At 36.8% G+C, this 14,883-nt stretch overlaps 1 protein-coding gene across 1 annotated transcript in view; it reads left to right on the top strand.

Moving 5' to 3' along the window:
• COPB1 (COPI coat complex subunit beta 1) overlaps nucleotides 1–14,883 on the top strand; it is a 39,029-nt gene that overhangs the window by 11,214 nt on the left and 12,932 nt on the right. The window contains exons 7-13 of the mRNA XM_007955396.2: nucleotides 3,478–3,597; nucleotides 8,489–8,596; nucleotides 8,685–8,831; nucleotides 9,235–9,380; nucleotides 10,554–10,650; nucleotides 12,043–12,203; nucleotides 13,090–13,210. Coding sequence (XP_007953587.1) covers nucleotides 3,478–3,597; nucleotides 8,489–8,596; nucleotides 8,685–8,831; nucleotides 9,235–9,380; nucleotides 10,554–10,650; nucleotides 12,043–12,203; nucleotides 13,090–13,210 — 900 coding nt within the window. The remainder of the gene's footprint in view (nucleotides 1–3,477; nucleotides 3,598–8,488; nucleotides 8,597–8,684; nucleotides 8,832–9,234; nucleotides 9,381–10,553; nucleotides 10,651–12,042; nucleotides 12,204–13,089; nucleotides 13,211–14,883) is intronic.

Here is a 14,883-nt window from a genome sequence, read left to right as displayed (position 1 = left end):
TCTTGCACACCAATATGTAATTGTCAAAACTAGATATTAACTACAATGTTAGTATAATACTATTAATATTAAATACATATTTTTTTTCAAATTTCACCAGTTTTCACACTAATGTCCTTTTCTATCTCATTATCCAATCCAGGATCCTACATACTTAGTTATTACTTCTTCTGAATCTCCAATCCATGAGTTCTATAATTTTTTTTGTTTGTTTTTCATGATCTTGACATTTCTGAAGAGTACTAGTCAGTTATTTTGTATCCAAGTTTGGGTTTGTCTCTTATTTTCTTACCATTAGATTGAGGTTATGCAATTTTGGGAAGAATGCCACAGAAGTGATGTGCTCCTCTCATGAGGTGTATTATATCAGGGAGTACTTGATGTCAGTATATCTCATTACTTATAGTTACTGGTAATGTTAACCTTGATCATTAGGTCAAGGTGGTGTATGCCAGTTTCTCCACTGTTGAGTTACTGTTTCTCCCTTTCTAATCAGTAAATACTGTACAAGAGATACTTTGAAACTATGCAAGTAACCTGTTTATTCTCTAATTTACGTTCAGTAATTTTAGCATCCACAGTTCTCTTCTCTAGAACCGTTGTTACGGTGGTATTCTAATTGTGATTTTCTGTCCTTCATTCATTCTACATATACTAATTGGAATTCTACAGGGAAAAGCTGTTCCTTCCACCTTCTTCCTCTCTCTTCCTCCCTCCCTCCCCTCCCTTCCTTTTTTCCTTTCTTCTCTTTCTCCCTTTCTTTCTAACTTTGCTTATATTCAGCTTGGATATCTTATTCTGTGACTTGTAACCCAATACTTTTGTTATTTATTTTACTGATTAAATTACTCCAATTTTGGCCATTGGGAACTCTTTCAGGTTTGTGCCTTTGTCTGTTTTAAATTTTTTTGTTGTTAGGTGCTGTCAAGTTGACTTCCACTCATAGTGACCTCATGTGACAGAATTCAACTGCCCTATAGGATTTTCTAGTCTGTAGTCTTTATGGGACCAGATCATCAGTTTTTTTTTTTTTTTTTTTTACCATGGAGCCTCTGGGTGGATTCAAACTGCCAACTCTTTGGTTAGCAGCAGAGCACTTAACTGTTGCATCACCAGGTTTCCTTTGTTAACCTCTAACCACTCTACATATTTTATATAGTTTTTTGCTTTATAATAAGTGTTCTAAATACATGCTAAAATATTTTCATGACTCGGGGTCATTTTTACATAGGTCTATCTTGGAGATACTGTGGTTTTGGTTCTAGACCACTGCAATAAAGCAAATTATCACAATAAAGGGAGTCACACTTTTTAGTCTCCCAGTGCATATAAAAGTTATGGTTACGCTGTACTGTCGTCTGGTAAGCATATAACAGCATTATGAAGAAGTTTGCAATATTTGAGGATTAGCAAAATGAGACATAGGAGACACAAGATGAGCACAGGCTGATGCCGATCAGACATGCTAACACAGGGCTGCCGCAAACCTTCAGTTTGTTAAAAAAAAAAAAAAAGCAAAAAACCACAGTATTGGCAAAGCACAGTATCTGCAAAATGCAATAAAATGAGGCGTGCCGCCTGTATTCTTAATTGTTCTGTACTGTATTACAGGTGTGTTAGACTTTGTCCCTAAACTATAAGTTGCTCAAAAGCTGTACTTTTGAGATTCTTTTGCTTTTTTTATGCCTTTTGCTTAGTTTCAGCCCTTAGTTTTTGTCTTTTTAGTTTTTGTTTTCTTAATTTTTTATTGTGATTTAAGTGAAATTTTACAGAGCAGATTAATTTTCTGTTCAACAGTTAATACACATTTTGTTTCATGGTGCTGATTATGATCCCCGTAATATAAAAGCTCTCTTCCTGCCTGCTCCCTGTGGTTACCCTTTCCCTTTGTCCTTCTTGCCAATACATTCCTGCCTCCCTAGCTCTCTCCCTGTGCAAATGCTGCCCTCCTAATCTTCCATGGTTGATTGTTCTAAGGAGTACATCTCACTGGTGTAATTGTTCAGCGCATAGGCCTATTATTTGGCTAAGGGTTGCACCACTGGTGCTAGTCGAATTCCAGGCCCCAAGGGTGATTAGAGGCCATAACTTCGGGGATTTTACCAGTTTCTAACTGACGAGTAATCCTGGTCTTTTTTATGTTTTTGAATTTTGTTCCACAGTTTTCTCCTATTCTAGCCAGGATCTCCCGATTTTGATCTTTTTCTGAGTGGTAGGCATTGGTAGCCTGGAACCATCTGATTCATCTAGGCTCACGGTCATGTACATTGAGGTTCTCGTGGCCTATTAGTCCTTTGGACTAATTATTTCCATGCCTCTTTGATTTTCCTCACTCTTCTTTGCTCCGGATGAAGAGACCAGTAGTTCCATCTCAGGTGGCTACTTGGTAGGACCTCTGGTGACATAGTGCCTAAGGCATTTGACTGCTAATCAAAAGGCTGGTGGTTTAAACCCACCAGCCACTCCTAAGGAGGAAGATTGAGCAATCTACTTCCGTAGTGATACCACTTTGGAAACCTAAGGAGGGGTCGCTGTGAGTCAGATCCAGTTCAGTGGCAGTGAGTTTGGTTTGGTTTGGTTGGATTGCTACCCACCAGAGTAGGATGTGTTTTTGTATACCATTTGGACTAGTTGAACTTGGTGTCCCCTACAACCACATTCCCAAGGCCACAGGCCCAGAGACTCACTCTTAAGGTGCTTGATTATGGCTAAGAAGTTGTAACTTTATCCCCTGTTAGTGCTATTATGTATGTGGACATTTTAATGGTACATACAAATATATATGTAGAAATACCATCTGCCAAGCCTGTAAACAGTCATGGGTATATTCCTGTCTGCTTATCCATACCTGATTTTCTTGCCTGTCTACATGTATATCTACCTGTAGATTAGTATTTATTACTGATAATGCAGCATTGTGTATGTAACAGTATTTACCTTTGTTGTCTGTACCTCTTGTGCACCTGTCTGTGTCTTCCTTTTCCTTAGGCTTTTTAGTTTTTTAAATTTATTTTTTTTATGGGGATGTATATACATATTCATTATTTTTTTTACTATAGCTACTGCTTTCTGTTGTTTCAATTTGTAATGTTTATAATCTTTTGTAAGTTTGGAAAATAAAAACGTTTATTAGAATTTAGAAATAGAGAGACAGATTCCTCTGAGTAAAATGTATCAACTTTGTGCAGAGATTAGTGAGTATACTTTGGCTTCTTGGGTTGTTTTTGTTTAAAAACTTATTTTCATATTTTATGTAGGCACAAGGTAAGCATTCAACTGCTAGCCAAAGGTTGGCACTTCACACTTAACCTGTGGCTGTACAAGAGAAAAACATGGTGATGTCCTTCTATAAACATATAGCCAAAAATATTCTACGGGGTAGTTCTACTCTTTCACATGGGTTTGCTATCAGTCAAAATCAACTCAAAGGCACCCAGCAACAAAGCGTTCTGACACTGTATTTCTTTTTATATATAGGCTGCTGCTCAGTGTTACATTGATTTAATTATTAAGGAGAGTGACAACAATGTAAAGCTCATAGTTCTGGATCGGTTGATTGAATTAAAAGAACATCCTGCTCATGAACGAGTATTACAGGTTAGTGTTATCTGAGAGAAAGATTGATCCTAAATAAATTATAGTTCAGTTGAGATCATTCCCAAATCTATAGTTCAGTTGAGATCATTCCCAAATCTTGCTTAACTTAACTTAAAGGATTGGTGACTAAGCAGTTTAAATTTTGATCAGTGAAGAAATAACTCTTGAATTACCATATCCTTTTGAGGTTTGGTCTTTTCCATAAAAATACCTATTGAACCCATGAGAATAGATTGTTATAAAAGTAAAACTCCATGACTACTAAATGTAATGTTGATCCTGCATTGAATCATGGATCAGAACAAAAAGATTGCTATAGAGAGCATTATTGGGACAATTGGAGAAATGTGAATATAGACTGTATATTAGTTAATAGTGTTATTATGAATAGCCCTGAAACCTTGTCTGATATAGTGCCAGAAGATGAGCCTCTCAGGTCGGAAGGCACTCAATATACAACTGGGAAGAGCTTCCTCCTCAAGGTAGAGTCAACCTCAATGACGTGGATGGAGTAAAGCTTTCAGGACCTCCATTTGCTGATTGGACATGACTCAAAATGGAAAGAAAGAGCTGCAAACATCCGTTGATAATTGGAACATGGAATGTATGAAGTATGAATCTAGGAAAATTGTCAAAAATGAGATGGAGTGCATAAAGATTGATATATCCTAGGCATTAGTAAGCTGAAAAGGCCATTTTGAATTAGACAATCATGATCTACTATGCCAGGAATGATAAATTGAAGAGAAATGACGTTGCATTCATCATCACAAAGAATGTTTCAAGATCTATGCTGAAGTATAGTGCTGTCAATGATAGAATGATATCTATACACCTATAAGGAAGAGTTGTTGTTGTTGTTGATGATGTTATGTGCCGTCGAGTTGTTCCCGACTCATAGCAACCCCTTTTTGGGTTTCCAGAGCAGTATCACTATGGAAGTAGATTGCCTCATCTTCCTTCCGAGGAGTAGCTGGTGGGTTTGAACCACCAGCCTTATGATTAGCAGTCAAGTGTCTTAGGCACTATGCTACCAGATCTCCATTAATACTATTGTTACTCAGATTGACGTACCAACCACTAAAATCAAAGATGAAGAAATTGAAGATTTTTATCAACTTCTGCAGTCTGAAGTAGACCAAACATGCAATCAGGATGTATTGATTAATGGTGATTGGAATGCAAAAGATGGAAACAGAAGAATCATCAGTAGTTGGAAAATAGGGTTTTGGTGTTAGAAATGATGCTGAAGATCACATAGAATTTTGCAAAACCAACAACTTACTCATTGCACATACCTTTTTTTAACAACATAAATGGCAGCTGTACACATGGACCTCACCAGATGGAATGCAAGGAAATCAGATCAACTACATCTGTGGAAAGAGATGATGGAGAAGCTCAAGATTAGTCAAAACAAGACCAGGAGCTGACTGGAACAGACCATCAGTTGCTCATGTGGAAGTTCAAGTTGAAGCTAAAGAAAATTAAAACAAGTCCATGAGAGCCAAAATACAGCCTTGAGTATATCCCAATTGAATTTAGAGACCATTTGAAGATTAGATTTGACAGCATTAACCACCAGTGGCCAAAGACCAAATGACTTGTGGGATGACATCAAGAACATCATACATGAAGAAAGCAAACAGTCATTAAAAAGACAGGAAGGGAAGAAAGGACCAAAATGGATGTTAGAAGAGACTCTGAAACTTGCTTTTGAACATAGAGTAGCTAAAGCAAATGGAAGAAATGCTGAAATAAAAACTAAACAGAAGATTTCAAAGGGCAGCTTGAGAAGACAAGGTAAGGTATTCATATAATGAAGTGTGCAAAGATCTGGAGTTAGAAAACCAAAAGGGAAGAACATGCTTGGCATGTCTCAAGCTGAAAGAAATGAAGAAAAAAATTCAAGCCATGAGTTACAATAGTGAGGATTCTAAGGGCAAAATATTGAATTATGCAGGAAGCATCAAAAGATGGAAAGACTATACAGAGTCCCTATGAAAAAGCATTGGTCAATGTCCACCTATTTCAGGAGGTAGCTTATGATCAAGAATCAATAGTATTGAAGGAAGAAGTCAAAGCTGCACTGAAAGGAGTTGGCTAAAAACAAGGCTGCAGGAATTGACTAAAAACAAGGCTGCAGGAATTGACGGAATACCCGTTGAGATGTTTCAGCAAACAGATGCAATGCTGAAGGTGCTTACTCATTTATGCCAAGAAATATGGAAGACAGCTACCTGGCCAACTGACTGGAGGAGAGCTGTTATTTGTGCCCATCCCAAAGAAAGGTGATCCCACAGAATGTGGAAATTACTGAACAGTATCATTAATATCACATGCAAGTAAAATCTTGCTGAAGATAACTCAAAAACAGTTGCAGCAGTATATTGACAGGGAACTTCCAGAAATATAAGCTGGATTCAGAAGAGGATGTGGAATGAGGGATATCATTGCTGCTGTTAGATGGATCTTGGCTCAATGCAAAGAATACCAGAAAGATGTTTATCTTTGTTTTATTGACTATGCAAAAGCATTCTATTGTGTGGATCATAACAAATTATGGATAACATTGAGAAGAATGGGAATTCCAGAACATTTGATTGTACTCATGAGGAACCTATACCTTGACCAGGAGGCTGTCCAACAGAACAAGGGGATACTGCATGTTTTAAAATCAGGCATGGAATGTGTCGGGATTGTACCCTTTCCCCATACTTATTCAATCTATATGCTGAGCAGATAATCTGAGAAGCTGGACTGTATGAAGAAGAACGTGGAATCAGGATTGGAGGAAGACTCTAACAGCTTGTGATATGCAGACGACAGGACTTTGCTTGCTGAAAGTGAAGATGACTTGAAGCACTTACTGATGAAGATAGAAGAGTACAGTCTTCAGTATGGATTACATCTCAACATAAAGAAAACAAAAATCCTCACAACTGGACCAGTAAGTGGCATCACAGTAAATGGAGAAAAGATTGAAGTTGTCAAAGATTTCATATCACTGGGTTCCACCATGAACACCAATGGAAGCAGCAGTCAAGACATCAGACACTGTCTTGCACTGCTGCAAAAGACCTCTTTAAAGTCCTGACGAGTAAAGATGTCTCCTTGAAGACTATTGTTGTTGTTATGTGCCGTCGAGTCAGACCCGAGTCATAGTGACCCCTCCTTGGGTTTCCGAGGCAGTATCACTACGGAAGTATATTGCCCCATCTTCCTTCCGAGGAGTGGCTGGTGGGTTTGAACTGCCACCCTTCTGGTTAGCAGTCAAATGCTTTAGGCACTGTGCTACCGGAGCTTCCAAGACTAAGGTGTGCCTAACCTGAGCCATGGTATTTTCAGTTGCCTCATATGCGTGTGAGAGCTGGACAGTGAATAAGGAAGACCGAAGAAGAGTTGATGCATTTGATTTGTGGTGTTGGCAAAGAATACTGAAAGTGCCATAGACTGTTAAAAGAACTAACAAATCTATCCTGGAAGAAGTGCAGTCATAATGCTCCTTGGAAACGAGAATGGCCAGACTTTGTCTCACCTACTTTGGTCATGTCAGAAGGAACCATTTTCTGGAGAAGGATGTCATGCTTGGTAAAGTTGAGGGTCAATGAAAAAGGGGAACGCCCTCAATGACATGGATTGACACAGTGGCTGCAACGATGGGCTCACATATAACAAGGATCATGAGGCTGACATAGGACTGGACAGTGTTTTGTTCTGGTGTACAAAGGGTTGCTATGAGTCGGAGATGACTCAACAGCACTTAACGATAACACTTTGGTCATGTTGTCAGAAAGGACCATTCCCTGGAAAAGGATATCATCCTCAGCAGAGCAAAGGGTCAGCAAAGAAGGGGAAGACCCTCAACAAGATGGATTGACACAGTGGCTACAATGATGGCTTCAAGCTTAACAAGGATTGTAAGGATGGCACGGGACTGGGCAGTGTTTCGTTCTGTTTTACATAGGGTTGCTATGAGTCAAATCACACTTGATGGCACCTAACAACAACATTGTTATCAATATTAAATCTCTGAATTTAATAATACATTGTGGTTATATAAGAAAGGATCCTTATTCTTGGGAAATACACCCTGAAATGTTTACAAGTAGAGAGTATGATAAAGCAAATGTGGCAGAATATTAGTAATTGGTGAATGTAGATGAAGGTTCTAGAGGTGTTCGTGCTGTTTTTGTGAGTTGAAAATCAATTTTACATTATTTTAAAATATAAAACTTTAAAAAGTAAAACTAGGTGTAAATTAGAATTTTGCTGCATTTTAAAATACATACCTCCCATAGATTGTTTTTAAGTACGCACCTCCATGGATCCAAAATAGCATTATCACACATAACACAATTATTAATAATTTCCTAATATTGTCTAATTACCAAGTCCAAATTCATGTTTTCCCAATTGTCCCAAAAATTAGATAGGTGGTTTGTTCAATTTATGGCCAGATGTCATCTGGTTGGTATGTCTTTTAAGTTTCTTAATTTTGAACAATGTCTTCATGACACTGACTTGTTGAAGAGATCAAGCCAAATGTCCAGTAAAACAACCCTCTTTCAAGATGTATGGGATTATGTTTTTGTGGTGGTGGTTAGCTTGTTCCTTTGACCTCTGTATTCTTACAAACTGCAAGTTGAATCTAAACCTTGGTAAGTTCAAAGTAAACATTTTCAGCTTGAATGCAGCATATGTAGTATGCTTTTATATCACATTACATCAGAAGACACAAAATAGATGATTTCTCCCACTACTGGTGATTTTATGATTGATCAAAGGATTAAGGTGATAATGGACAGAAGCTTCAATTCTGCAGTTAAGTTTTCCATCTTGTGACCAGAAAGAGTAGTGTTACATCTGGATTTTTTGCTCTTTTTTTCAGGATCTGGTTATGGACATCCTAAGAGTATTGAGCACACCAGACTTAGAAGTACGCAAGAAAACTCTACAGTTAGCACTAGATCTTGTGTCCTCTAGGAATGTTGAAGAGGTAAAATGATATTCCAACAGCACTTATAAGCTGTCAGGCCAAACATGATGTAATTCTAATATATTTTTACATTTTCTTTGTTCTATAGCTGGTTATTGTTCTGAAAAAGGAAGTTATTAAGACAAATAATGTGTCTGAGCATGAAGATACTGACAAATACAGACAACTCCTTGTGCGAACATTGCATTCCTGTTCTGTCCGATTTCCAGATATGGCTGCAAATGTTATTCCTGTGGTATGTAATTATGATGGCTTTAATTTTGAAATTCTGTAAAAGAATTTTAAAAAATCTAGTTATTCAGTAGTAACATCACCAGTCCAGAATCACCGAATCTTATAGTCCTCATTTTGCCTCTCAGCTCTGAATTTTCCCTAAAGTGATTTTAGGTACAGCTTAGGAGTATTCAGTTTATTTTGAGTTGTGGATTTCCAAATAATTGTGGGTTTTGTAATAAACTTTGCTGCAAATAACACAAAGCCATTATAACTTTTGTTAAGGTAATAGTGCTATCTCTCACCTCGCATTTTGTTATATATCTGAAAATTGTTAAATATTTGTAGATTTGTTAATTTACTCTTGGCCTTACATAATTTATTCCTGACAATCATGCATTTGTTCTATTTCTCTCTTTTTTTAGTTAATGGAGTTTCTAAGTGACAGTAATGAAGCAGCAGCTGCTGATGTCTTGGAGTTTGTTCGTGAAGCCATTCAGCGCTTTGACAACTTGAGAATGCTTATTGTTGAAAAGATGCTTGAAGTCTTTCATGCTATTAAATCTGTCAAGTAGGTTTACAGTAATTTAAAATATAAGGTCAAGTAAGCATTTTATCAGTTTCTGTCTTTAAAGGATCAGTTGATAGAAAATAATGAAGGGAGATTCGAGACAGTCAAGCCAAAGTAAAACAGAGTAAGCATGACAGTAAGCATCATCCCACCGTAAGTTGGTTCTTACTGTATGGGCCAAAATTATTTTATTTAATTTTTTTGTAGGAGCTTGGCTAGTTTTTGCTATCCTGATTTTCTCAAAAAGAATCTCTGAATCCTACAGTGACTAAGGAGCATATTTTTAAATGACAGTGTCTTTTGGATAGCATTATCATTTATATCCTTCATTAGCATTTAAAGAGAAGGTTTGAAAATGCACCCAAATCTGACATCATGTGTTTCCCTTCAAATAGCATTTGCTAATATGAGAGGAGAGTTGCATCCACATTTTGATTCATTTACAGCATCTGATTGATAGACTTTAACAGACTTGTAGTCTGTCCACTTAGAGAGGAAGGAAAAGGCCAATAAAAATTATTCTTATAATATGAAAATGTATTGATATTTATGAAAGTGAGCAAGATTTGCTTGCTTTGTGAGAAAAAGGAAATCCTATTAAGCTTTTGCTTTGACACTCATAATCTCTTACAGCTTCAGTTTCTATAGTTATGTTTTCCTGAATAAATTTGGTGAAAATCTTAGAAAAAAGATGACTAAAGATTTTAGTCAGTTCAATGTTTTAAACTAGAATTTGACTGCATTCTTTATTTTGGGAGGTTTTGGTTTTCTTTTTTAATGATTCCTTGTACTCCTTCCTTATCCATTGTTCAGCACTTTGCCTCTTACTTTTAGTGATTACAAATAAATAAATTATATTTACATTATAACTGACATAAATGGAAAGAAACCCCTTTCTGGATAACATTTTGGTATTTTTACTAGTATATTTACCCAATTTTGGAATATTCTTAGTAGTGATGAATGAGAGCAGTTATTTTCCTTTTTCTCTTTGTGATTTCTGGAGAAAATCAAAGAAGCTAATAGTGTCTTTGCTGTGTTCTTTCTTAAATCGTTATCCGTAGTCCTTTTAATGAAGAATCTTGGTTTCTTGCTTGAGCTTGAATTCACAAAGATCTCTGTATCACTATTTGTTTGCAAGGTCCATGTTTTAGAACTGTATTCTTGTCATAGGATTTACCGAGGAGCATTATGGATCCTGGGAGAATACTGTAGTACCAAGGAAGACATTCAGAGTGTAATGACTGAGGTCCGCAGGTCCCTTGGGGAGGTACGTTTTACTTTAGTAAATCCTGCTATATGGGGTGTTTTGCTTTTGTATTTTTATTTAGTAATGTCTGGGCTAAAGAACACTGAAAATAATACATATATTTTAATCCAAAATTCACTGCCATCGAGTCGGATGCAACTCATAGCAACCCCTTCTTGGGTTTCCAAGTCTGTATCACTTCAGAAGTTTGAACTGCCAGCCTTCTGGTTAGCAGTCAGATGCCTTAGGCGCTGTACTACCAGAGCTCCTATATATTTTAATACATTAAGATAATTAAGCCCTAGGAGATGCAGGTAGTTAGAAGAGGTTCCCCCCATCCCCTATTGAACATCACAGCTCTTTATCTCTTTAATATATATGTACATAAAAGTTTTTATCTTTGTTTCAGGATAAAATTTAGTTTGAAAAAAGGATACTATGTTGAAAAAAGAAAAAGGCTCATGAAACTCAAGTTTTAATCTATGGTTTCTGAAAGGAAAATGCAAGTATTAAAAGAACAAGGCTGACTTTAGATTTTTTATATACAAAAGCAGACAGTATGTCTTCATTCTTCCTCATGGTAGAATAGAAAGAACATATTGATTGCTTGGTAGGAGTCCAGGTTGTAATCTTGGTTCTGTCAGTAATTAGTGCCATAATCCTGGATATACCATATTTTTTGCAAATAGTGCACCCATGCAAGTAATATGCACACATACATATCACACATAGATAACTAGTGCATGAGGGGGGTTGCACAGTTTGCCCAGAAAAATCCCATATAATGCATATTATTGGCATAAAATATGATAGGTTCCTTAACCTGACTAGATATCAGGTTTTTAATCTATAACATTAAGAAATTGAAATAGATAATGATTGCACTTTCCAATTAGTTGATAAACTGGTATTGGGGAATAAATAACTGTTTATTTTATTTAAAAGGCAGTTTATTAGATTATGTACAAATACGTCATTTATTTATATTTTGAAAAATAAATGCTGTTTTTCAGTAGTATTTTAAGGGAGGGATGGAGAAGAGGAGTAAGATTTAGTATGTGTTTGGTGTTAGGCACTGTCTTTAGTATTTTCCTATTAATTTGTCTGGAAATAATATTTACATTTATTAAATTAAGAAACTGAGGCTCAGTGTGCTTTAATTAACTTACCGATCTATGGCCACACAGCTAGTAAATGGCAGAGGAAGAATTCAAACACAGGAGCATCCACCTCTAAAGCCTCTGTTTTCCCTCCTATGTCATCTTACAAAGAAAGGGAAATTGGAAGCAGAGTCCCAGGTTCCAAAAGCCTATTGGGGGAATGCCTTCTCTATAAAAATAATTGAGGTATTTAAATATGATTTTGCTTATGATTGATATTAATTCTAAATTGATGTTCCAAATTGACTTTTAGATCCCAATCGTGGAGTCAGAAATAAAGAAAGAAGCAGGTGAATTGAAACCTGAAGAAGAAATAACTGTGGGACCAGTTCAGAAATTGGTGACTGAGATGGGCACCTATGCAACTCAGAGTGCCCTTAGCAGTTCTAGACCCACCAAGAAAGAGGAAGACAGGTAATGTAAAGCAACTGCACCCTGCCAGCTGTACCTCTTTGATGATTACTCTTGTGTAGGAAATGCTTAAATGATTTCTTTTCTCTCATTAGTGTGCTTTTGTGACCAAAATGGAAGTCTGTGCCATTTGAGGTACTTGGATGGAGGAGGATGTTTATATTCTTTCCCCAGGAATTTTGTTGCTAATCATCTGCCTCTACAACTGTTTTCATTGAAATAACCACGTTCAGTTTAAACTAAAACTATTTTAGTCATATATAAAATAAGTGGAAGTAACTGGTAATATTTGAGTTTTGTTGCCCATAGCATCTGAGTAATATAAACAGCTTTAACTAAAGGCATTTACAGAATTTTGATGACTTTCCATTTCTAATTGATGGAATAAAATTTTGATATTTTCACTTTGATTTTTCTCTCCATATGTGTGGTGAAGATGAAGAAAATAGTGCTTAAAATTTTATTGAATACTTACTATGGGAGGCATTGTGCAAAGTTGGTTGTCTCATTATCTTGGGGGGGAAAAAACCTTCAAAGGAGAATCTCTTATTGTCCACATTTTACAGAAGAAGTTTGAGGTATAGAGAGATTTGTAACTTATCCAAGGGAATGCAGTATATACACAAACAGAGCTTTGAATGTGACTCATTGTTTCCAGTACATACACCCTTAACCATTTTCTTCATATTCAGTTGGCCTTTGTATCATTGGAGATAAAATTTAAAGCTGTGTTTTCTTTTTCTTTTACCTTCTGAGAGGTAAAAGGAGCTAATTGAACGCCTTCACTGATGGATGGAAAGAAGAGTATTAAATAGGTTTATTTGAACATCTATACAAAAGCTGCATGCTGCTTAATAAGTTGGTTTCATTTTCCCTGATTTCTTTGCAGACCTCCGCTGAGAGGATTCCTTCTTGATGGAGATTTCTTTGTTGCTGCCTCACTTGCCACAACTCTGACCAAGGTTGCCTTGCGCTATGTAGCTTTGGTTCAGGAAAAGAAGAAACAAAATGTAAGTTCAATTATTCTACATAATTAGTCCAGATCTGTTGGCAGTTAATTTTCTTGGTTTTTGCTTTTCTGAAAAAGTATTTCACCTTCATTTTTGAAAGCTCTTTTTGTGGTTATAAAATTCTAGGTGGACATTTTTTTTTCCTTCATTATGATTTTTTTCTTTTCAGTCTTCCAGTGTTCTGATGAGAAGACTACTGTCATTCTTATGCCTTTGTGTGGAATGTGTCTTTTTTTCACTGGCTAGTTTTTTATTTTCTCCTTATCACTGAGTTTCAGTAATTTTATTGTTATATGCCTTGGTGTGGTTTTCTTTGTGTTTCTTTGTGAGTCATTAAGCATCTTGGATTTGTAGGTTTATAGTTACCATCAAATTTCTGGCCATTATTTCTTCAGATATTTTTGCATCCCTTCCTCTCTCTTCCTTCCTTCTAGAGACAGTATCAGAGTTCAGGGGTTAATACACCTACTCTTCATTAGCTCTTTCTCCCCTCTTGGAGCATTTTTTGGTAGATGTGTGCAGATCAATACTAAGCTAAAGAAGAGTTTGACAAGGCTATATGTGTGAAATTTAAAAAGTAAGTTGGAATTTAGCTATGGGAGACCTTGATTGAATAGCAGGCTAAGTAAATGGACATTAATATGAAGGCTATGGGAAGTAATTGAAACTACCTATGTGGAGTGAAATGATTGGTGAATGTGAGATAGCAAGCAGGTTATCAAACTTTGCATCACCAATAATGGGACAGCCTGACATTATTTGCCTCCTAATGGAATACAGTAAGAAAACATCACCTTTGTGGTGTTCTAGCCAAAAATGTGGGACATTATATCAAACTGGCTTGGGCTTTTTTAAAAAGTTAATGAAAAATAAAAGGCCAGAGGGACTAGTCTAGATTAAAAGGGACTAAAGAAATAACAGCCAAATAAAATACATGGAACTAATCCTGGATTAAAATAAGTAACATTTTGGAACTATCAAAAAGCATTGTTTGAGGAGTTCTGGTAAGATGGCAGAATAGGCAGACAAACTACACAGACCCTCTTCAACAAAGAAAGGGGGAACCAGTGAACACAGATATGGAAGATAATCCTGGAGACCTGAGCTTTGAAAGGAAGGATATTGAAGTGAACTAAACTCCAACTAGTAGAAGAACCTACTAGTTTTGGTGTTTTGATGAAAACACTAAAAAAGGAGACATATGGAGCTCTACTGTGTCAGCGATCCTGACAGAACGGACAGCTTGGTTATTGCCAAGTGGTGTTAGGACCTAAGAATTAACCTAAAAATCGGCCCTGCTAGCCAGGGACTGCACGGAAGACTGCATTGGTGGCTAGTGAATAAAAGGGGAAGCAGTGAAGAGGAAAGCGGGCTAAGCTGTGGACTTTTGCTTGTCCAAAGGGCACAGCCATTTTGAATGTTTATAAGCAGTTTGACCATTTTGTATATTGAAAGTGACAGTGTTCTCTCAGATTCCAGGGACCTAAGAATAGGTTCCACTTGCCAGAGATCACAAGGACGTGCAGGACACAAGCGACTGGAGAGGTGTGATATACCTCTTTGCAAAAATGGCAAGGAGGCCACATGTTCTGACCTCCTCTAACCCCACAAGAGGAAGACAGGATTACCAGCAGTAACCCAAGGCCTATTACTGCAAGGCCAGACATGCTGCC

This window comes from Orycteropus afer, unplaced genomic scaffold (genome assembly GCF_000298275.1).
Source record: "Orycteropus afer afer isolate SDZICR_OR568_19922 unplaced genomic scaffold, OryAfe1.0 scaffold00014, whole genome shotgun sequence".
Taxonomy (NCBI): Eukaryota; Metazoa; Chordata; class Mammalia; order Tubulidentata; family Orycteropodidae; genus Orycteropus; species Orycteropus afer.
Note: the sequence above shows the minus strand (reverse complement) of the source record. Positions and strands in the feature narration are given on the sequence as shown.